The sequence below is a fragment of the Chinchilla lanigera genome, unplaced genomic scaffold, assembly GCF_000276665.1.
Source record: "Chinchilla lanigera isolate Chin_1 unplaced genomic scaffold, ChiLan1.0 scaffold00032, whole genome shotgun sequence".
In the NCBI taxonomy this organism is placed as follows: domain Eukaryota; kingdom Metazoa; phylum Chordata; class Mammalia; order Rodentia; family Chinchillidae; genus Chinchilla; species Chinchilla lanigera.
Window position 1 is genome coordinate 1,703,791 of NW_004955433.1, and position 24,175 is coordinate 1,727,965.

Consider the following 24,175-nt stretch of genomic DNA (forward strand, 5'->3'; position numbering starts at 1 on the left):
AAGAGGCCAACTCATGAGGCTTTAAAAATAAGTCATTTATTTCAATGAAAAAATAATGTAATAGACATTTTCTATTAACGTTCATACCCCTACTTCATAATCTAATGTAGAGGATTAATATTTAACTTTACCTCCAACATTTTAGGTAGAAAAATTAAGTTTCCTGTGCCATGCTATTCATTTCTATGGTGGTTTGTGGTAATTTCTAAAAACACTAAGTAACTTCCTTCTAGGGTTTATTTTCATTACAACATTTAATTCAATAAAAGCACTAAATCTGAATCTAAGATATGCTATTTAGTCTTTTTAACAATGCCAAAAGTTACTTAAAAAGTGAAGGGTGAATATTTAAGGAAGAAACTGGCTCTGCAGCTGGGCATAGTGGTACACGCCTGTAATCCCAGCACCTGGGAGGCTGAGGCAGGCGGATCATAGTGAGTTTGAGGCCAGCCCGGGCTATATAGTGAAACCCTTTCTCAAAACAAGACCAAAAAAACCCGAAAACCAAGAACAAAAACAACCTGGCTCTGCAGAGCAAATCTGGGTCAAACAGAAGGAATAAAAGGATAAAAGCAAAAATAAATGTGTACCCTGTGTCTGGGAGGCACCAGTGGGCTACTGTGAAAAGTAATGATTTATTTTTAAAACTGTATCTCCCTTGTAAAGGAGAACAACCTGTTACACAGGAACAGCTCTGACTACATAATGCTCTGATCATCATTCCTTTTTAGAGTCAGCCCTTCTCTGCTTACAAACTAGGGCCTGAAATTCTCCAAAGGTGAGATGGCCCTCAGTTACTTCACTTCTCACTGTCTGCCTACCCTTCATAGCTTGCATCTGTATGTTTAAAGAGAAATTTTAAATATTACTTTCTATTATTGTAAATTTTACCATAGAATAAAGTAACTATTTTCTACAATTATAGTACCACTGTAGTTCTCTTTATATTGCAAAATGTTTTAAGCTCAGAATGTAATAGTCTTCTAATTAATATCCAATAAGCATGACCAGAGTATTGCTAACTAAGAATAAATACAGCCTTACAAAGGGCAAGGTTCATGACTCTGTTGTGGACACAGCTGGTAGAGGAATATGGTTTGCAGCAAACCTAAACTTGGTGGTATCAACAGAACCGGGAAGGCATCTCTTCAAGTAGTTGTCAACATACAGCATTATTACATTTGAATGAGAATTCTCTCCACTAAACCTTTATATTGTTCTTGGGTGGGTGATAACGTATCAGCCCATAACATTTAAAGCAATTTGTAGACAGAAATGCAAACTAATCTTACGCAACAGTAGGAACTATGAGGACAAAACTCCTTTCAGAAAGGCAGCTTTCACCTACCAAAGTCTGGCACAAATGGTTCACTTTCTAGTCAAAAGTAAATTATTTGGCTAAAAAGCAACTTTTTGTGGTATACATTTTTAATAACTTTATAAACTGAGTGAAGTTGAGACATACTACATGAAACGTACAGCTACGTATTTCTCTATTCAAAACCAAGGAAGACTATATTAAGAATCTTAATTTTTCAAAATTCTTCATCTGGAAGAGTTGAAAAGAAACAAGGAAATACCACCTAAATTTTATGAAAGAAAAAAGACATCTAGCCCATAAGTTTCAAGTATCTGATACTTTTATCTACTTTTTAAAAAACAGTTTGTCACTATAAAATTAGAAATGTCTCAGTTTTATAACCATCTGGTGACCCTGTATATGCTGCGGAGAAAAACCTAAAATGGGTACTCAATGGACTAACACCTACCTGTGCTTTCTGAAGCAGTTCAATTGTCAGAGGAAGCCAATCAGGAATGAGTTTCTCCATTTCCAAGCTAACCATGGCCAGGGCCAGCATGGACCCTTTGAACTGCAGAAGCTGGTTACAGGCCATACAGTGTAGCAACTGTTTGGTGAGGACGGTCAAATGCTGCGACGGGCTCAATGCGGGCAGACTGAACAGCAACTGAGGCCTGGCTGACACTGCAATGGCATGGAACTGGGGCGGGAGAAAAAAAATCACAAGATCATTCTCATATTACTTAAAATGTGCAGGAAATTACATGTAGAAATTAATAGGACCTCTTCAGATCTTAATTTCTAAATTTGTCAATTTCTAAGTTTCTAAGTTACTAATTAATGTAGTGACTTAGACATATATCCCTAATTTTTCAAGTTACTAAAACAGCACTACATATTCCAGTAAGAAATACTGTGGGTGTATTTACAATGTGAAGAAAATCCAATGGTGTGGCTGTGTGAAGATCCCAATTCAACTTATCCAGAATAATTCTCTCCATTCTCAAAATTTCAGAAGAGGAACATCCACAGAAACTGTCTCTTGCCAGTACCTTCAGAACTGGAATTTTCTATCCAAAGCAAAGGGAACAGGGATAGGAAGGACACTTTTAATTTTTGTTAAAATTAAACAACTAGCAAGTTAATTTAAAAAGTGAAATTTTTGAAAAAGAAACAACTAATCATGCAAGGATTTATTACCTCATCCTCTTCAACAGTCTTGGCAGCCAGGAAAAAGCAGCTAATTGCAATACAACTCAAGTATTTTGGGTGTGCCTAAAAGTTTAAAAAGGTAAAAAGCAACAAGTGATTTTTAAAAAAAGTTTATTAACTTTTTATAACTTTAAACTATATATGTGAATAAGACAAGTATGCAGACAATTCTACAGAATTCCATCTAATTCTCACTGATCCCTTTCTAGATCAGAGTTAACATTTAACATCACAACCCTAGCCATGTGATGTTCTACAGGAATAAAAATTCTACCCTGTAAGTTTAACCTAAGTCAGACAGTCAAAGCTAAATTTCTATTCAGCAAAGAAGAGCCTAATTATAAAGGTCTCTATTTAATAAATGTTAGTAAAATTTTAAAGTATCTTTTCGTGTGTATATATTCTTAAAGCTAGCTTCATTCTCTACCTATCTAAAAATATCAGTAATATACTAGTGTCAGGGAAGTTAAAGAGAAAAAAGAAATAGAATATTAGTACACTAATAGAATATTAGTACACTGCAAATGCTTTTTTAAAAAAATCATACAATGCTAGCAGAAAAGAAATTTTCTAATTATTAAGTGTCCACACATGCACACAAACCTCTATTCAAATTCCACAGTAAGAATGAAAAGGTCCTCAATTTAGTGGTTTAAAAAAAAAACCTTTCTTGAGTTTGACACACACAAGATGATTAGAATTTGCCTGGTTTTCTATGTAAAAGGCAGACCCAATTTTAATGTGCTTGCCAATGCAATACCAGAATGTAGAAAACAATTCAGGCAATTAAACTCAACAGAGATAATTTAGGTAACATATATATAATACACAAACAGTAAAACCTGTCTCAACATTTACTTTATACTTAAATAAGCATTAAATGTGCCGATGACCACTGCCTCGGCATAAGTGGCTTACAGTCCAGGAATCTTTCAATTCTGTGCTGATGTAAGAAATAAAAGCTGTTTCAATACTAACAATATTGTTATAAATGATTATCAATCGAAGAATTACAGTTTAAAAGGCACTTCCGAAAAGAGTATCATGTCTATTATAACTTCCTCCTACAGGTAAGAAAACAGTCTCAGAGGCTGAGAGAGACAACACAGGTGATCTAAGAAATAAACTCAGATTTTGTTACTAGGACTTTTCCAGGATCCTTTACTTCTCTATGTATGTAAAATATAAAATCCTACATCTCTGAAGTAATCTAAGTTCATTACAATGAAAAGAACGGTTAACAACTTTGGGTAGGCAATATAATCTCTGAATCAAGGGTACCAGTAAAAAAAAATAAGGGTATGGGGGCGCAAGCCTGTAATCTCAGCACTTTGGAGGCTGAGGCAAAAGGTTCAACTGGGCTACTACATGTTCAAGGCCAGATATATATAGTGAAACCCTGTCTCAAAAAACCAACCTGCCAAAAATCACACATACATAAAATTTAGTAGTAAAAAGAATCCCAATATTAAATGTGTAATTAAAAAGCCAACAGTCTTCTTGAATCTGGTTGCAATATAATATTCATCTGTATGTTTTTTCCCCTTAAATCTAGACAACCAGTATCTCATCTACCAGAAAATTGGATTCATAAGATCTGGAATAGGGCCAAGTCTTTTGTTGTTATTTTTAATCAAACTCTGGGCCTTTGTGCATGCTGAGCAAACACAACCACTGAGTTGCTACCCTGGGTTGCTTATTTTTATTTTTGTGGTGCCTGGGATTGAACTCAGGCCTCATCCATCGTAAGCAAGCACTCTGCCACTCAGCTGCATCCCCAGCTCATTTCTGAAGAGCTTCATAGTGACCTGTATAGGATGAAAGCTCTGGAGGCTCCATTCAGTTCATTATTGCAGTCCTTTTATCGTTTGCTTTAAGCGCCTTTTAAAAAATTACATCCTAGACAGTTTCAAACTTGTTTCCAGAATTTTCCTAAATTATTTAAAATGTTTAATAAGCACAGGAAATATCTTTTATGATAGTAGACTCGGCTCAATTTTTGAAAAATGTATGACCTAGGCATGACCACTATCTTTAAAATCTCCTTTTCATGGAGCTATTTGTGAAAGGGAAGTTAGCTGTGGTAAAGCGGGAGGAAGGCATGCTGCAAGTAGAGTTTTCAGATTACCCAGATTTCAATTAGCATCATTAGAATTAAGTGTTCTCAGGCTGGGGATATAGCTCAGTGGCGTAAGTGCTTGCCTGGCAAGCCTGAGGTCATGAGTTAGATTCCCGGTACCAAAAAAATAAATAAATAAAAAAAAAATAGGATTAAGGGTTCTTTAAGTCTCTTAAGAGTAGAAGTCTGAAATATAAAATAACTGAATGGCTATTCAAAATCTTACATTCCATACTCTTTGACTTTCCTTTTTCATACCTAGTATCTTACTCTTCTTGCTAGGACGTAATACCTGACACCAAGTTAAAGGAAGAAAGGCAGGGCAACATGGCAGAGGAGAAACAGTTGATAGTATGTAGGCAGGACAGAGCTAAGGAGCCTTCCTTTCCCTTTATATTCCATTCAGGCTACAAGCCTACTGGTTGGTGTTATGCACACCCAGGATGGGCCTTTCATTATCCACACCCAGAGCTAGGCAAACCAATCAGTGGACTAATCCAGTTATCATACAACCATGATCCAAGCACCTCCCCAAAGCCCCACACCTAGAGTACATGTGAATTTGGGAGGACATCTAGATACAGGCCATAATGCCTAGTAACAAAGCACTTAATTCACATTTTATACATTCCTAGGCATGTAAGCAAATTAATTGCTTTTCTACTCTTTCAAGCTTTGCCATTAAATAAATGCTGAGTTTTCGCTTTAAATGTGTTGTGGGCCTACTATGGCACAATATAGCCAATGGTATATTACAGCAATAAGGACAATATAAAACCTGAATATAAAAAAAAAAATATTCATATGCTACTATTAATAAAAATATACCAAGATTATTTTATGACATCTTTACATCCCGAAGTATGTCCTTGGAAAGTATTTACATATCATCCAGAAAACCACAAAATATATATAGTCAACAAATAAAAAGTAAGAAAAATCTGAAAAAGGCTTCTACTTTTCTATTGATTCACTATCCACTTCTATAGTGCACCATTAGAGATGACTAAACATTCTACCAATGCTACATGGTTTATAATAAAAACTATATAAACAAAAGTTAAGAGTATTTGTTGCAAAAAGAAAATTACAGAATACAGTTAGAAACAAAAATATAAAATGGCAGAAGATAACATGTTTTCATTTGAGTACATATACCATTCTGCAGAAAGTTTTCTAGTTCTTTCTACGTTATAGCACTTTACTGAATGCCTCTAGTTTAACATATAACCCCCCCAAAAGTTAGTCATACGTAAGTATACTTTAAAATATTTACCTTTACAGTAGCTAAAAACCTGTCCAAAAGACTGCTAGCCAAAGCAAATGTTTCTGGGTAAAGGTTGAATTGGTACTTGAGTTTGGCCAGCCACTGAATTACTTCATCTCTCTGTGATGGAGAAACACTCTACAAAGGAGTAATTATAAAACAAAGTTAAAGAAATAACAGCAAATAACAGAAAAAACAGCTGTATCACCAGCCCTTTTTCAGTTATCAAGGGTATATTTAGAATTGTCTTTCATAAAGGTTAGCAAATATTATAGAAAATGCATTTATATGTTAAAATGTTGTTATTCAAAACTATACTGTAGATGAAGATAAAACTTAACTATTATCGTATTTACTATCAATATCCCATATTCTTTTACTCTACTAAAATTTTCACTATGTCACTTGACCAAATATAGTTTAAACTGAGATGCTCAGGAAACTTTCTGGGGGATAGAGTACTGGGAATCAAACCCAAGGGCTTCATTCAAGCTAAGCAAATGCTATACCACTGAGTTACATCCCCAGCTCAGGAATATAACATTTTAAAATTTAAATACATCTCTCAACTGGTAATATAATTAAGTTTTCCCAACTGTTGAAATTAATGAAGTGTCTAAGGCATCAAATAGTGATTAACTCACTGCAGGAAACAGAAATGGACCATGATAACAGAAAGATAGCCACTAGAGCCAGAACAACCAGTATTAATAAATGAAAAATACCAAAACGAATGAACCACAGCTAAAAGGAAAACTAAAGAGGATAATGACCTGAGCTAAATTATTACTTCCAAAGACTGCCGTAAACAAGAAGCAATTAATTTTCCTGCATTTTATTTATGAAAAGGGTACCCAGGCTAGCCTCAAACTCCTGAGTTTAAGCAATCCTCCTGCCTCAGCCTGAGACTACAAGTATGTGCCACCGCATCCAGCTCTGTTTTGTTTGTTCTTTTGCCTTCACACTGAGCTGTATTACCAGCCCTTTCTGCACTACAGTGCACACCAACACACCCAGCTGCACATACTGTTTTTAATTGCTAAGCAGAGGTTGAACTTTTAGACGGTACACACTTCAAAGCAAAAACAATTCAGGTTCCTTTACTCTGGAGTTTCAGTTACTACTAACAACAGCTAGAAATTACTGATGTTAAATGACAGACCCTTACCAGTACCACTTCTGCTGGTAAATTAATAACCAGTACAGAAATGACAGTACTTTTGTGATGAGCTGGAAAAGGGTGTTGTACACAAGTGAGAGTTCCAGACAGGTAAAGGTAACCCACTGTAACTACTTTTTATCTATTTCCTATCTTCGTCCTTAGTATAGTAACCACAGCTTAAACCTTTCTTATGTGATCAACTTGTTTTTTCTTTTTATGGCAGTGCTAAAGACTGAACCCAGGACCTTGGCACTGAGTTATGTTTCGAGCCCTTCTTTTACTTTTTGAGGGTCTCTCTACATCATTAAATTATCAAGGATGGGATTAAACTTATGATGGTCCTGCCTCACAATCCCTGTGCTGGGATTACAGGCTTGTGCCACCACACCTGGCTCTAGTGTCAACTTTGTAAAATTAATCCCTTATTATAAAATGATGCATTAATACTTATTAGAGCATTAAAAGCTGTTCATCTTGACAATATTATCGCCTCAAACAAATTTTAGTTGAAATGTCTTTCATTTTTCTTGGTTTTCTGTGGTATTATGAGGAATACATAACTTGGTGCTCATAATCTCTGCCACTAAATCTAATAATTGCTCATTTTATTCCAATTCCTCCTCCTTCAATTTACTCTTCAGCTTTGGAATGACACAGTGTTCTGTGTCAGCCAAACCAACTAATAACACATTGTTTTTTATATTTAGCTCTAAATTCAGTTATGACATCTTTTTAAGAAGTTAACGATCTACCATACATCCATGTACCTTCTGGCCAACTCCCTTTGAAATGACCATACAGTAACGCGTAAGAAATACTACAAAGGAGAAGGAGGGACCATAAAAGAATTAAGACATGTCATGTACATGTACCAACTCTCCAGGATACATGTAATCATGTACTGCAAACATGTACTAATAAAACTGCCAGAAAAAAGGGCTGCAGATGTAGCTCAGTGTGAAGACCGTGGCTTTAATCTTTAGTGCCCTCAAAAAAGAGAGATCCTAATAAAAGAATATTACTGAAATTAAATTTAAATACTCTTCGACAAGATTTAAAAAGGCATACTAACAAAAAATACAGTTTACAATCTCATATTAATATCTGTTTATTAAGGTAACAAATGAAAAGAAATCTCTGTTTACACTTAAGCCTTGCGGTAAGAGAGACCGTTTTGATTTCTGAGTTGGCGTGATCAAAGATAAGTATCTGGTATTTAAGCCTGTGAACTTTACTCTGAAAGACAGAAATGATGTCAACCTCAGGGCAGCCACTACAGTTAAGCTCTTGAAGTCTGCAAACAAAAACCAAGGCAGGTAAGAGACTGCTAGCAATTGTTAACCTGAGTATCAGTCATATCATTTATTAGTCAAAAGGGAACAGGAATGTAAGCAAGTTCATCGGCAAAGACATGGGCTGGACAAGTTTTCAGTTCATACAGCAGCAGCTATACCCTACGGACAAGAACGACTAATGTCCAGTATGACTAAACAAACTACAATAAGGCTACGAGGGCCGTGAGTTTAGGTTACTCCTCTCACAGAGACTGAAAAAGGCAGCAAAACACCACTGTGTGGAGCTACGGCTTCTTTAGGAGGCGAGAGAAAGCAGACACAGGCTTGCAGCTGGGGCGTGGGTTAAGTATCATGGTCCCTAATTCTACAACCTCTCACATGTTCATGGAACCCTGAGGTACTACTCTAAGATCTAGCTCTGCTCTAAAGGGGCCTGGGAATGAGGGCAATCATAAACCCACTAAGTAAGGAGAGTTAAGCACTGAGGAGAAGGAAAAGCAATGTCAAGTAAGCCAGCCAAACAAATAAATGATGAAGAAGTTCACAAAAGGGAGGTTGGCAGTGGTAACAATCTGATGAAACTGAACAACGATCTAAAGCAGAAATAAGGCCAGTCATGGTGGTGCACGGCTATAATTGCAGCACTCCGGAAGCTGAGGCAGGACTGCTGTGAGTTTGAGGCTAGACTAGGCTACATAGCAAGTTGAAAGCTACCTTGAACTACATAGTGAGACCTTGTCTAAAAAAAAAGAGAAATAAGAACACTAATTCTATCTTCAGGTTGGAGATACAATAGAGGATACGGAAGAAAAACATTCCTGAGTAACAATACAAACACAAACATTTTAATTACCACAAAAGATGATATAGAATAGAAAGGTTACCATATTGTGGTTACGAGTGATGGAAATTATGTAAAGCAAAGACACAGAATGAAAATGGCAGTATTATTTTTTCTTTCCTTCCTCACAACTATTTGATTCTCCAATGACCAGAAAAATCCAAAAAACAACTTATAACTAGCAGTACAACCATGTTCCACCAAAGGTAATAGTTTGGTAAGACCCATACTTACTGAAGTAATACTAATTCACAGATCATTTTTTCAAATAAATTCAAACACAGCTTACAAAAAGGAAGTTCCATGCCTGAAGTAATTCTATTCCCATTTTCCTATTCATCTTTTTAAAAAGGGATTAAAGAAAAAAGGAAAGCAAGCAAGATCTAGACAGTATTTTCTGATTTTATCAAAGAAATTGTTTTTACTTATGTGGATTGCTCAACAGGGTTAAGAGGATTCAGTGAGCTGGTTGAACAGCTAATCCAAAACAGAATTTATAATTTGTTCAACTGGCAAAACACATATATACCCATATGCTACCAGTTTCTTTGTTAAATATAAATCACCAGATATTTCTATCATACCTTGTATACAAGGCCCTGGGTTCAATTCCTAGTACACACACAAAAAACATCCTGTTTCTGGAAATCACATAATTAGATGGCATTTGATTCCTCAGTGTTACAAATTCTAACAAAAACCACCTTTATATAAAGTTTGGGGCAAAGTTTTCTGAATCAAAAGCATGCTAGCAAAATAAATTTAGAAAAGATCAGTGTTACTTTGACCAGTTTTATATTTTCCCTAAATTCATATAACAAAAATCATAAATCTGAAAGCACTATTTACGTAAAAGAACTTCTCTCCAAGTACCAAGAACACAATAGGGGGTCTGAAGATGCAGCTTAGTGGCAGAGCACTTGCCTAGTGTGTGCAAGGCCCTAGGCTCAATCCCCAGCACCACAAAAGAACAACCCCCCAAACAAAAAACATAGTATGGTACCTTAATAAATTATGAAGAAATGATGATTATTAGCCATTTAATAAATGTTTACTGTAGTTCTACTGTATGCTGTTAAACAAAAATTACAGAACTCTTCCGTAAGAAAATATGTGCGCTATCATAAAGGAAATAGAGTGCTGTGGAGAGCACATAGAAGGGTAATTACAGGTGTATAATATTCACTCCTGACTACACTGCCCTCATTTCTTGGATAGGGGTGTAAATTATAAGAAAATTGTGAGAGAATGACCTTGAGGTACACTAGGCAGGAAAAAGGAAGAAGAAAAAGGAAACTAGGGTAAAGCATAAAACAAAGTTTTAAAATATGTTATTTTCCATTTTTGCCAGCATTTCCAGGAAAAAATAGAGACAGTTGAAACAGCCTCATGTGGTGCCACATGCTTATAATCCTAGCACTCAGGAGGCAGAGGCAGAAGGATCACTACAAGGTCGAAGCCAGCTTAGGCTACAAGGTGAGTTCAAGGCCAGCCTGAACTAAGTGAGACCCTGTCTCCAAAAAAAAAAAAAGATGAAATATGGAACAGGACATAGAAAAGCCAGTCTCTGAGAGTAGCAGAAAAAAAATACAGGAATTAAACAAGTTACCCTAAAAAGCAGCTCAAGCCCCCTCAGCTTTATATATCTTCTAACCTCAGTAGGCCAAACTCATTCAAAATTTCTAAAAGTTAAAACCAACTTCTGCTTGGCATGACTGAAAGCAAACCCTTTAGCAGGTGTGATGCTGTGCTGTTCTGATATTACCTCACTGGTATTTGTTACATCACTTATCGACGGAGTACTAATAGAGTAATATACAGCAAACACCTTCAAAGACTATGTTTATTGCTGGTGGCTACATGCTAACTCAAGGAGCCAGCACAGAAGGAAAGAAGGTTCTAAAAGCAGCTACAGAATGTAGTAACACGAAGGGCAGAAAGAATTTCTCTTTTTTCCTACTGTGGTATATCCACCATGTGTAGAATAGTGCCTGAAAGAGCAAGCAAGAAATATTTTTCAAAAATCTAAAAACAACACATACACATGAAAATATAAAGATGAAAAAGTAGATCAGGAACAGACTGCCTCAGGTAAGGTTGAATTATGACTTATTTATTAGTTGAAGTCTTGAGCAAACTTACACTACAGCCTATTTCAGAGGAGTAAAGAACAGCAGATATACATGCTTATATCATAGAAGGTATTCATTCAAGTCAACTCATCTTCAATGTGCAAAGTGACAATAGTAAGTGCAGAACGTATTCTTTTTTTTTTTTTTTGGTTTTTCTCTCCGGTACCGGGAACCGAACTCACGACCTTGCGCTTGCCAGGCGCTTTTGCCGCTGAGCTAAATCCCCAGCCCAAGAACGTATTCTTTAGCTCATGGGCAAAACACAATAGAAGTAGGGTGGAATTATAAGAAATACAGATTTCACCTACCTATGAGCAAAAGATAACCTAACGTAACACATAAAGAACTCTGGTATTTGTCATTCATTCATATTAAAAACTTCCTGACCACCAAACACGATGTTAAAGTCTAGGAAAATGAGATGTACAACAGATTTTCTTCATAAACTTTCAGAGTGGATAAACTTCAGTCATCTTAAAACACACACACACACCCACACACACACACCCTGTATTTCCCCCAAAATAAGAGCTAACTAGAAAATAAACCCTAACACAATTTTTTCAAGATGCTCATAATAAAAACCCTACCCAAAACCAGGCCAGACATATTTAGTACACCCAATGGATGTACTGAATTACAAAATACTGTAATACTAATATAGTTAAATATAAATAAATATTGCTATTGACATTAAAACATTAAATATTAAGTATCTGTAAATACCGAAGCAGGTGCCTCTGGACAGAGGTAAGCCCTATGTAAAAAGATGAACTGAGATTTCCTGCTGAATGATCAGTCGAGATACAGAACAATGCATGAATAATGTGAGCACTTGATAACGAACACACATGGTTGGGTCTAGTGTGAGTCTTCATAATCTGTCAGGCAACGATGCACTGTGAGGAGTCTAGATGGACACGAAATGCTCATTCAGGGAGGACTCAACTGCTGGACATGAGACTGGGGTCAATGGTTCTATAGGAAATAAGAGTCTCAAGATTCTTAATTCAAGTCGGCATTCAGGGTTTGTATAGTTATGATGATGTTCTAAAAGATGACATGAATAAATGTAACTGAAATAAATGTACCTGAATAAATATAGATTGTTATATATGAAAAAATAAGACACTCCCTGAAAATAAGCACTGTGGTGTTTTTTGGAGCAAAAATTAATGTAAGATCCAGTCTTATCTGGGGGGAAGTACAGTATATACATGTAATTATATGATAAAAATATACAAATTTCTAGAAGAAAAGGCATACAGGCAAGAGTTTAGCTTGTTATCTTCCAAAGAGATTTCCAACACTGACATTACCTTACTAATTCACTGAATTCCTTACAAAGACTGATTTAAACCAGGTCTGGTGGTGCACACCTATAATCCCAGCACTTGGGAGGCTAAGGCAGGAGGGTAAGCCCAAACTGCATAATGAGTTAAAAAGTCCAGCCTGAATTACACAGCAAGACCAAGTCAAAAAACCAAAAAGACTTTAAAAACATAAAAAGCATTTTTTATTCACTAAAGACAATGGTATGGCAACACACTAAAAGTGGCAGAGTAAAGACCAGCACGAAAATACAGCTTGTTCAGGGCCTGGAATGCAGATGACTGAAAAACAGTAAGTTTTGGGGAAAAAAAGTTAGTCTCTGAGAATGAGGATGCTAACAGCAAAACTAGAAACTAGAAAAGCTGGACAAACTGTGTACAACACAGGGAAAAAGTAAGCAGTCTATGCTGGGAGTGGTGGCTCACCTGTAATTCCCAGTACTTGGGAGGCTGAGGCAGGAGGATCACTGAAAGTTTGAGTCCAGCCTGGGCCACATAGTGAGTTCAAGGCCAGCATGAACTACACAGTGAAACCCTGTGTCAAAACAACAACAAAAAGAATGAAACAGTCTAGAAAGTTAAACCCAGCTCCTGGGAAGGACAGCCTGTCTCTGCTAATGCAAGGTGAGCTCAGAGAGGATCAGCAGCTCCAGGGAGAAAAAGCAGTCCAGGCTAGCCCCAAGAAAAGCCTATAGTTATGGCAAACTGCAAATCAGCATGAGGCCCAGGCATGGTGGCATATACCTGTAATCCCTGAGCCACAGGCAGAGGCAGAAGGCTAGTTACAAGCTCAAGGCCAGCCTGGGCTACATAGTGAGTTCAAGGCCAGCCTGGACTACATAGCGAGAACCTGTCTCCAAAACAAAGAAAAACACAACAAACAAAAACAGGGGTTTTACACTGAAAATAACTACTGCATGGCAAGTGAGAGCTGGAGAAGAAACTCAGGGCAGCAGCTGTCATGTCTGAGATATGCAATCAGGAGTCATTTTGGGACGGGTTAACTGCAGGGAAACAACGATGCTACAGAGCCACCAAAGGATTTCTGGGGCCATTCCACTACAGTGACCGACTGGGAGATGGCATGTGCTAGACACAGAAACACTAAGAATTTTAAACTTAGGCCAGCAAGGTCCCGGGAGTCCCACCCTCTGCGGTGAGAAGCCAGGCAGTCTTGTGGTTTTTGAAGGGTGGGTCTGAAAGGGCTAGCACTAAGTACACTGGACTGCTCAATTCCCTCTCACCCCTGCCCTGCTCCACTGCTTACATCCAACATGGCTCACTGATGTGTTTGCTTTCACCATTCACCAACGTGACTGGGGATACATCTCACATTGGGTGGCTGCCACGGCTTGGGGTGTATGGAGAGAGCAGCCCCTGAAGAAGGGGCACCTCACACACCCATAGGCTGTGAAGGCAGGTGGAGAAAGCCGGGACTTGGGACACAGACACTGAGAGCGGCTGGAGCGAACACAGCCTTAGGGTAGACACCACTGACCAACCATGGCAAGAGAAAGGTGGGGCGAGACTGAGCCTTCACAAGACTATGAATGGGGAATGAAACAGGTCCTCGTAGCACTCACTCTCCCTCCGTAACTCTGGTAGACTCCAGTACTGCAGATTCTGGAAAGAAATCACTTGTTCAAAAACATGAAGGAAGTTTTGGGACTTATTTCTCTTCACTTTTGTGTTTTTTTTCTTTTGCTGTTTCTTGTCTTTTTCTTGTTTGTTCTTTTCTGTCACGTTTACCTAATTTTATTAATTTCCTTTCAATCCTTAATACAATCCTTTACCTCACTTTTCTCATTACTTTTCAAATTTTACTTTTTCCATTTCTCATTCTGTCTACCTTTAGTAGTATTACTACTAAGCTTTATTATTAATCTTTAAGTATTTAGTTGACTTTTAATGTTAATGGTGAGCCAGCTGGTGCATTTAGTATATTTGGTATGTCCTTGTGTCTATATTATAATTATGGATTTTTTTTTCCTACTGTTAAGTTTGAACAGGTAGTTTTAATTGGTTCTTATGGTATGCCAATATCCGGTTTGTCTTTGGTTGTATTATTTTTGCTGGTTTGTTGCTAGAGCCAGGGTGGTACAGGTGAAATTAACTGGTTTCCACCATATGCCAATCTCTGGTTTGTCTTTGGTTTATCCACAATACTAGAGTTCATTTCCAGAGAACTAGGTGCCGTACCAATGACACTGCACCCTCCTCTCCCCAAATCAATGGAAGCCTATAGTTAGTTGGCCACGCTCATCTGGAAAGCAGACACTAAAAAGCTCCATGTTAGCAATAAAGTCCACTATAACTGACTCTCAATTCTTAGCCAAAATCAATCAAACATGAGAAAGCAAGGGAACAAAATGCTTCGAAAACCTTCCAACTCCCCCAAAGCTGATCCATGGGGCATGGAAGCGGAGGAAAAACAAAAACTAAAGCCAAACAGCTGAACAATATGAACTGATGAAAAGATCAAAAAAACAAAAAAGAAAAAAACCTGTATCAGTAAGGCGCTCAGGAGCTCAAAGATTATATAACAATGCAGGTAAGAGATTTAATAAAAAGCTAGGTGGGCGTGGTGATGCACACCTGTAAGTCTAGCACTTGGGAGGTTGAGGCAGGGAGGCTGAGGCAGGAGGATGTTTCAAGTTCAAGGCCACACTGGGCTACAAAGTGAGCTCAAGGCCAGCCTGAACTGCATAGTGAGACCCTGTCTCCAGAAGACAAAAATGTAAATAAATAAAATAAAAAGCTAGCTGATGTGCTCGCTTCAGCAGCACGTATAGTAAAGAGAAGCTAGCTGAGCTAAACAAAATACACAAACCACTTTACCAAAGAAATAGAGTTCATGAAAAGGCACCGAACAAATCCAGATGAAAAATGTTATTGAAAACAGAAGTGACCAACATGAGGACAGTGTCAGAAACAGAACATAAGGCTGATGCAGGTGACCGTGCACTCAGGGATACCTTAAAACCAATAAAAGAACAAGGAAAATGGACCCAATAGCTGTTAGATGACACCAGGAAGACAAATTTTTAAGATTAATTGGAATTAGTGAAAAATCAGATGACAACATGAATGGCATTAAAAATACCTGTTCACAGAGTAATAGAAAACCCTCAAGTTTTGGGAAAGAATTTAACATACAGATAAACAAGGCATACAGGAAAACAGAACATCACCATCATAAAGAACTTCCCCACAACACATCATAGTCAATAACCCCAGAAGTCCAACACAAGGACCAAATCTTTAAAGCTGTTAGAGAAAAGCAACCAATAAATGATTGGTCAACTCATTAGAATTACAGCAATTTCTCAACATAAACCTTAAAGGCCAGAAGAGCTTGGAGTAAAGTGCTTCAAGTTCTAAAAGAAAATACTTCCAACCTGGACTGACATATCCTGAAGAACTACCTTTCAAAAAAGATAGAGAAGGAAGGTCTTTCCATGACAAAGAGCACCTTAAGAAATTCATAAACGCCAAACCAGCACTTCAAAAAATTATCAAGAATATTGTAGAAGTATACAATGAAGTCAGCAATGCCAAACCAGGTAGGGTAAGCAGTAAACTGAAGGAGACGGGGATCCTCAGTAACAAGGAAATAATGTAGTAGTAGCTACCCTATTTTCAGACAAAGTGGATGTCAAGCCAAAACTGATTAGAAGAGGTAAAGAAGGTTGTCACATATTTATTGAAGGAATGATTCAACAGCAAAAGCTAACAATTATAAATACATACACACTGAACACCAGCACATTTAACTTCATAAAACAGACAATAGTGGATAAAAAGATCAGATAAACATCAACACAACTATAGTAGAAGATCCCAATACCCACACCCCGCTGTCACAAATAGATCTAGACACCCCCCCCCAAAAAAATCAACAAAGAAAACTGAGAGTCAAACCAAACCTTTAAACAAATGGTTAACAGGTATCTAACAGTGTTTCACCCAAAATAGATTACATGTAGCTCATAAGGCATGCTTAAGTAAATGCAAAAGAAACAAAATTATCCCATGTGTATTAGCAGATCATGGTGCACTAAAACTAGAAATCAATGGCAAAAAAAAATCACAGTAATTATGCAAACACATGGAAATTAAACAATACTCTATTGAATAATCAATCAATCACAAGAAATGAAGCAAGAAAGTAGTTCTTAGAATCAAATAATGCCATTACAACATACCAGAACCTATTGGACACAATGAAAGCTGTCCTAAGAGGAAAGTTTACAGCTGTAAACACCCACATCAGAAAAAAACAGCAAGACCATAACCTAATCATGTACATCAGGGTATTAAAATAAACAATCGAAACCCAAGGCTAGTATAATGAAGGAAATTATAAAGACCTCAGCAGAAGCAAAGAAGTAAAGAATTAAGAGCTCTTTCCAAACAGAAACCTAACCAACCCACCTCCACCAAGGGAACAAGAGACCCAAATCATTGTAAGTAGAAAGAACAAAGGCAAAACAGACACCACAGAAAACTACCTTAAAACCTGCACCTGTACTCCAATAAATTGGAAGGGTAACTTCCTAGATACAGATGAATTACCAAAACTGAACCAAAACAACCCTGAACAACACTGTAGCAGGCAATGAAATTGAAGCAGTAATTAAAAGACATAAAAAAAAAACCCAACTAAAAAACCCCAGCACCTATAGATTACCACTGAATTCTATAACTTCAGGGAAGATTTAATGCAATACTGTACTCCTCAAAGTAATGAAAGTGAAAGAGTACTGCCAAACTCATTCCTGGGTGTTAGTATTATCCTGATTCCAAAACCAGACAAGGACTCTACTAAAAAGGACAACTATAGGCTAACCTCTTTAATGAATACAAATGCAAAAGATAGTCTACAAGATATTAGTAAACAGAATGCAACAAATCATTAAAAAGATTATACATCATGATGTAGCTGGTGTCTTACAGGGGCGCAAGGATGGTTTAACAAAAGCCAATCAACATGTATAATATACGACATAAACAGGACAAAGATTATTACACGGTCATCAAAATAGACACAGAAAAAGCCTTTGACAAAATCCAACATCAGTTCATGATAAAAACCCTAAAGAAAATAGGACTTTATCGCAAGCCATTTATGATAAATGTACTGTCAACATCATACCCTTGATGTATAAGCCTGGATCCAGCAGAACTACCTCTCCTTTTTCTATTATTCTGAACTTTAGTGTTACAGTAGCTAGCTGTGCATCTCAGGACTTTTCCCTGAGGGCTAAACAATCTATGTGCTTACCCATTTGGTATGACAAACAGCAAGGAATGTGTATATGTGCAAAAGTGTCAAAATGGGATTTGGACCCACCTTTATGGTCCTACTGGCCCTGTGTATGTTTACCCAAGCATCACAGAGAGTCCAATAGACCCATGCCACTCCAAGATTTGTTGAAAAAAAAAAAAAAGTTTTCTTTTCATTTTTCTGATAGAAGTAGCCCAACTCATTACAATGGCACATGAAAAACCGCATTTGCAAGTTTTAGAGGAGGTCAAAAGTGAATCATCAGATTACTCAAGCATGGCTAATAAAGATGATCCATTATGGTAAAACACATGCTTTCATAAAAGTGGAGTGGTGTGGGTATATGATGATGGTGATGGTGACGATGACGATGGTGACTTTGACACAGTGACCTAAAGTTCCTGTGTCAGTGAAAAAGAGCAAGAACTGACTGATTCAGACACAAGGAATGCAAACAGACCTCCTTCATTTAGATGAGGAGGAAACAGCAATAAGTACACACTTGAATATTTGAAATGTTGCAACCAAATGGAAAGATCCAATGTTAGAGCTAGGTCTGAAAATAGAGAGGGTCTTGGCAGGGGTGAAACCTACTGGACAAAATGTCAGCACTGCTATTCAATGTTGGAAATTGTAACAAAAAAAAATACTACAAGATTCTGTGAAATACACAAAGGCTGAAATGCAAGTGAAGTGTTCTTACACACCAACAACCATACTAAAAAAATGTCTTTATTATGACACCTCACTAGCTGAACTAAAAGCATTCATAGATCTGTTGTACTTCACAGGGATTTCTCATATTGACTAAAGGAATGTAAAAGACTTATAGAAAAGCGATGGGTCAAAATATGTCATAAGCCAGGTGTGGTGGTACATGCTTGTAATCTCAGCCCTCAGAAGGCTAAGGCAGGAGGATCGTCATGAGTTCAAGGCCAGCCTGAACTACAGCTACATAGCAAGACCTTATCTTTCAAAAAAGGCATAAAAACTTATGCCCTTGTAGATGTGAACACTTAGTAGTCTTTCAATTCAGACTATTTATCATGGAACTCAGCATCAGGTCCTTATTCGTACAGTAATAAACTGAATGATGCTGTGAAAGAATTTGTTGCTCCCATCTCCCAAACTAATTGGAATGGGACATTAGACAACTGGTTTAATGGTTTCGAACTGATGTTACATTTGCTGACAGAGCACAAGTTGACCAGCACAGGAACTGTACATAGGAAGAAAGCAGAAATTCCACACGAAATGTTGCAACTTAAAGACAAAGAATTGTACAGTACAATGTCTGGATTTCAGTAAGAGATAACACGGGCTTCCTATATGGCAAAGAAAAACGAAGTGGTACTGTTGAAGTCAACATTGTACCAAGATGGAAATACTGATAGGGAAACCCTGACAAAACAGAAGCCTGAGATGTAACTTTCAGAACAAACCAAATGCCAAGTAGATGAGTTATGCAACAACTATTATGTCATCAAAACACAAAGCATTGCCCAATGGTTGTGTTTTACTCGATCCTAAACATGCGTGGCCTAAATAATTTGATAGTTCACAAGAAAGTAATAAGTGCAAGATAATACAGAGAAATTTTCTTAAGAGGAGTGGGACTGGAGCTCCTAAGAGATCATTTACAGTAGAGGAAAAACAAAATGTTTCTGCCCAGTGAACTATGCAAAAAAAACTGTGGCACACACTGGTGGGCTGACAGGTAAACAGGCTGGTGCAGCATCACAAAGACCTACTACAACAACAGGAAAATAAAAAAGTTGTCGACTGTGCCCTACAGGAAAGGACAAGAAAATAAAACATACATGCTATCAGTGTAAGTGATACTTGCTTATGGAACATGCAACTTTCATGTGTGAAGATTGCATTGGGTGTGACAGTTCAAGCAAAAATTATTTCTGTGGTAGACTTTTGTTTGTATTTACATCGGAATTCACATAGGTTTTTATTTCTGCTGTTATCTTTCAGGTTTTGTAAGCAGGTGAACAGCAGATATGAAAATGTGGATGACTACTCTAAGCACTGATTACTTATCTGATATTTTATTGATATTTTATTGATATACTATTTTCCTAAGCACACATTGTATGATATAGTAGAATGCCTCTGGCAAAACAGGAAGACCAGAGAGGTGGCAAGAACAGCCCGACACAGAGGAAAGGAAAGCTAAGCACATGTGCTGTCAGTGTGAGATATGTGCATGAAACATGCAGTTTTCATGTGTGAAGACCACCTTAGATATGACCCCTGAAGGGCAGATTATTTTTGTTGTAGTGTTCTATTGGTATTTTCATTGTAGCTCATATAGGAATTTATTTCTGATGTATCTTTTAGGTTTTGTAAGCAAGTACACAGCTGATGTGAAAATTTTAATGTTTATTCTGAATGCACAATACATATTAAGAATTTAATAATTTATTTCATTGAGGTTCATTTTTTTTTTCTTCCTTCTTTTTTTTTGTGGTACCGGGGATCGAACTCAGGACCTTGTGCTTGCCTAGCAGGTGCTTGTGCAGCTGAGCTATATACCCAGCCCTCATTGAGGGTTTATATTCTTGTTAACTATACACTGTGTAATATATTAAGAACCTCCTGACAAAACAGTAAGACCAGCAAGATGTCAAGTAAGTCCTACAAAAAGGCCAGGAAAGCAAAACACATGTGCTATCAGTGTAAGCGATGTGTCAGTATGGAAGGTACTGCTGTCATGTGTGCAGACTGCCTTAGGTGTGATAACTGAAATAAAGATTACTTTTTGTAGAGTTCTATTGGTATTTTCATTGTACTTCATATGAGAATTTATTTCTGATGTTCTTTAGACTTTGTACACCAAAAACCAGTTGATGCTGAAAATTTCGATGCTTTTTTATAAACAATCAATATTAGAAACTCAACACTTAATTCTTGTGATTTTTTATCTGTTAAGTATAATTGTTTAATAAAATTCTTAAAATTATAATAATTCATTAATAGAAATAGTCTAAAGAATAAACATGGCTCTGACAGACCCACATTTATGTGCCTGATGACAAAATTAGACTTATGCTCCAATGACTACATGGGGAAAAATATGAAACCTTTTCATCTAAAAATCAGGATCTAGACCAAGATGATTCCACCATCACCACTCCTGTTTAATACAGTATTTGAAATTTTACCCATACCAATCAGGTAAGAGAAGGGCTGGGGATCTAGCTCAGTGGCACAGTGCCTGCCTGGCAAGCGCAAGCTTGTGAGTTCACTTCCTGGTACCAGAAACAAACAAACAAACCAACAAAAAATCAGGTAAGAGAAAAAAAAAGGGATACCTATAAGACAGGAAGAAGTCAAATTATCCTTATTAACAGATGACATGATCCTTTTACATAGAAGCCCTAAAACGTTCTACCAAAAGACTCCTAGACCTAATAAATTCATCAAGACAGCAGGATACAAAATCAACAGTATTCCTGTACACCAATAATGAAACCCACTGAAAAAAGAAACTATAAAGTTAGTGTTATTCACAATAACTTCAAGAAAGATTAAATACAATACACAGAAATTAACGTAACACAAAAGAAGTGAACAACCCCTGTAATGAAAATAACAGTGTTGGGGCTGGGGATTTAGCTCAGCGGCAAAGCACCTGCCTGGCAAGCGCAAGGTCGTGAGTTCGGTTCCCGGTACCGGAGAAAAAAACCAAAAAAAAAAAAAAGAAACAAAGAAAATAACAGTGTTCTGAAAAAGGAAATTAAAGAAGACATCAGAAAATGGAAAAGACAGACCCTGTTCCTCGGTATGTAAAACCACTACAGCAGTACCTCAGTTCACAAACTTAATTCTCTCAATTCTGGTTGTAAATCAAATTGGACGAGAACTGAATCAAATTTCCCCATAAGGTCAACATTGAACCTAACCACTGAATTTGACTCAATTCTTGTCCAAGTTGATTTGCAACCAGAATCTTGGAAAAAATCCGGTTTGTGAACCAAGGTACAACTGTATTGTCAAAACAGCCATACTTCCAAACTGTACAGACTTAATACAATCCCATATGAATAGCATTCCTCACACAACTACAAGAAACAATCCTACAACTCATAAGGAACTAAAAGACACTCAGAATAACAAAAGCAACCCTGGGCAACAAGAGTATAGCAAAAAGCATTACAACCTCAGATTTGAAGTTACTGTATATTACAAAGCCAGTGATAACAGCATGTTACTAGTACAAAAACTGCCACATGGCATGAGGATATAGAAACCCTAAGCACAGTCACCTAATCTTTGACAAAGGGGCCAAAAAAATATGTTAAAGGAATACAGCCTCTTTAACAAATGGTGCTAAAAACACATGCTGAAGTCCGAATCTGTCCATGTACTAAACTAAAATCAAAATGGATCAAAGATCTAAGTATGAAACCAGAAACAACCTGCTGGAAGATAAAATGGGTAAAACCTGAAGAAAGTAGAACTTCTGAAGACATAGGTACAGCCAAGGACTTTTTGAGCAGAACCTCAACTGCACAAAAACTAGCATCAAGAATCAACAAATGAGATTACATCAAACTAAAAGCTTCTGCACAGCAAAGGAAACAACCAACAGAGTGAAGTGACAACATACAAAATGGGAAAAATTTTTTGCCAGCTACTCCTCTGACAGAGAACTAATATCTAGACTATAAAAAGAAATTAAAAAAAAAATACTATAACATTCTCCCAAATAAAAGACCCAATCAAAAAATGGGCAACTGAAATTAATAAACATGTCTCAGAAGTACAAATGGCCAATACAGGAAAAAATGTTCAACCTCTCTGGTCATCAGAGAAATGCAAATTAAAAAGGACCCTGTGATTCTATCTTACTCCAAAAAGAATGGCTACAGTCAAGAAATCAAATAACAACAAATGTAGGAAAAGCTACAGGGGTAGGAGTGGGGTGGGAGAGGTTTCTTTATAGTTAATGAGAACGGAACTGGTACAACCACAATGGAAATGATTGTTTTTGTTTTTGTTTTGGTACCAGGAATTGAACTCAGGACCTTGCACTTGCCAGGGAGGGTGCTGTGCCACTGCGCTATATCCCCAGCCCACAATAGAAATGAGTACAGTAAGTACTCAAATAACTAAAACTAGAAATTCCATCCAACCCACCTAGATACCTTCTAGGTATCTTCCCAGAAGAGTTAAAGACATCATATTACAGTAATACATGCACACCCATGTTTATAGCAGCACAACTCATAATAGCTAACTCTTGGAAATTCCCTATATGTCCATTAACAGATGACTGGATAAAGAAAATATAGCATTTATACATAATGGAGCACTATTCTGCCATAAAGAAGGCCAAATGAATCATTTGTGGAAAAATGTATACACCTTCAGATCATAATGTTAAGTGAAATAAATCAGACACACAAACAAGTACTGTGTAGTTTCTTTTATATGAGAAACCCAAAGTACAAATAAAGGTGCAAAATAAAAAACAGATAATAGGAAACAGGGAGAGAGATCTTGGAAAATGGGGAGGGGATCAAGAGATAGGGGAGAGAAGGGTGGGTAAGGGGACACAAAAGAATTAAGATCTGAGGGGCTGGGGATTTAGCTCAGCGGCACATCACCTGCCTGGCAAGCACAAGGTCATGAGTTTGATTCCCGGTACCAGAGAAAGACCAAAAAACCAAAAAAAAGGAATTAAGATCTGTTATGTATATGTATCAGCTCCCCATGATGAATGTAATCATTATGTACTGCAAAAATGTACTAATTAGGAAGCAAACAAAAAGATAATGGTATGAAGATGTTCCACCTCCCTAGCTAATTATATATCTAGAAATAAAGACACCTTACTATTATTAATATTAGACTATGAAGAAAGTGAATGGACCTAAGACTATAACTTAGATAACAAAACAAGCCAACAAAAAGTTAACTCTATTTTAGAAAGAATAAAAAACAGAGTATGTCCATAATGGTACACATTTCTACAATAGTATCAAGATGATAATATTTAATGTACGCAGTAATACACTTATTTCTAATAAAATTCATCTATCTAAAGAAATCATTACCTGATTTGTAGGCATTTTCGGCATATTCACCTTCCACATCTGGGCTTCCCTAGAGATTGCCTTTTCCAGTAAGAAAGACAATCTGTGGTTTTCCAAAGGGCCTGGAAACTTCATGATATCCTTTGGATCTGCTTGCCACCCAGCTTGATGTAACTACC

The 24,175-nt window shown here is 37.0% G+C and overlaps 1 protein-coding gene across 1 annotated transcript in view; it reads right to left on the reverse strand.

The window, feature by feature from the left end:
• Ccni (cyclin I) overlaps positions 1-24,175 on the reverse strand; it is a gene marked incomplete at its 5' end in the record, with an annotated part of 36,629 nt that overhangs the window by 5,223 nt on the left and 7,231 nt on the right. Inside the window, 5 exon segments of the mRNA XM_005388188.2 lie at positions 1,770-2,000; positions 2,230-2,370; positions 2,501-2,575; positions 5,908-6,036; positions 24,018-24,174. Coding sequence (XP_005388245.1) covers positions 1,770-2,000; positions 2,230-2,370; positions 2,501-2,575; positions 5,908-6,036; positions 24,018-24,131 — 690 coding nt within the window.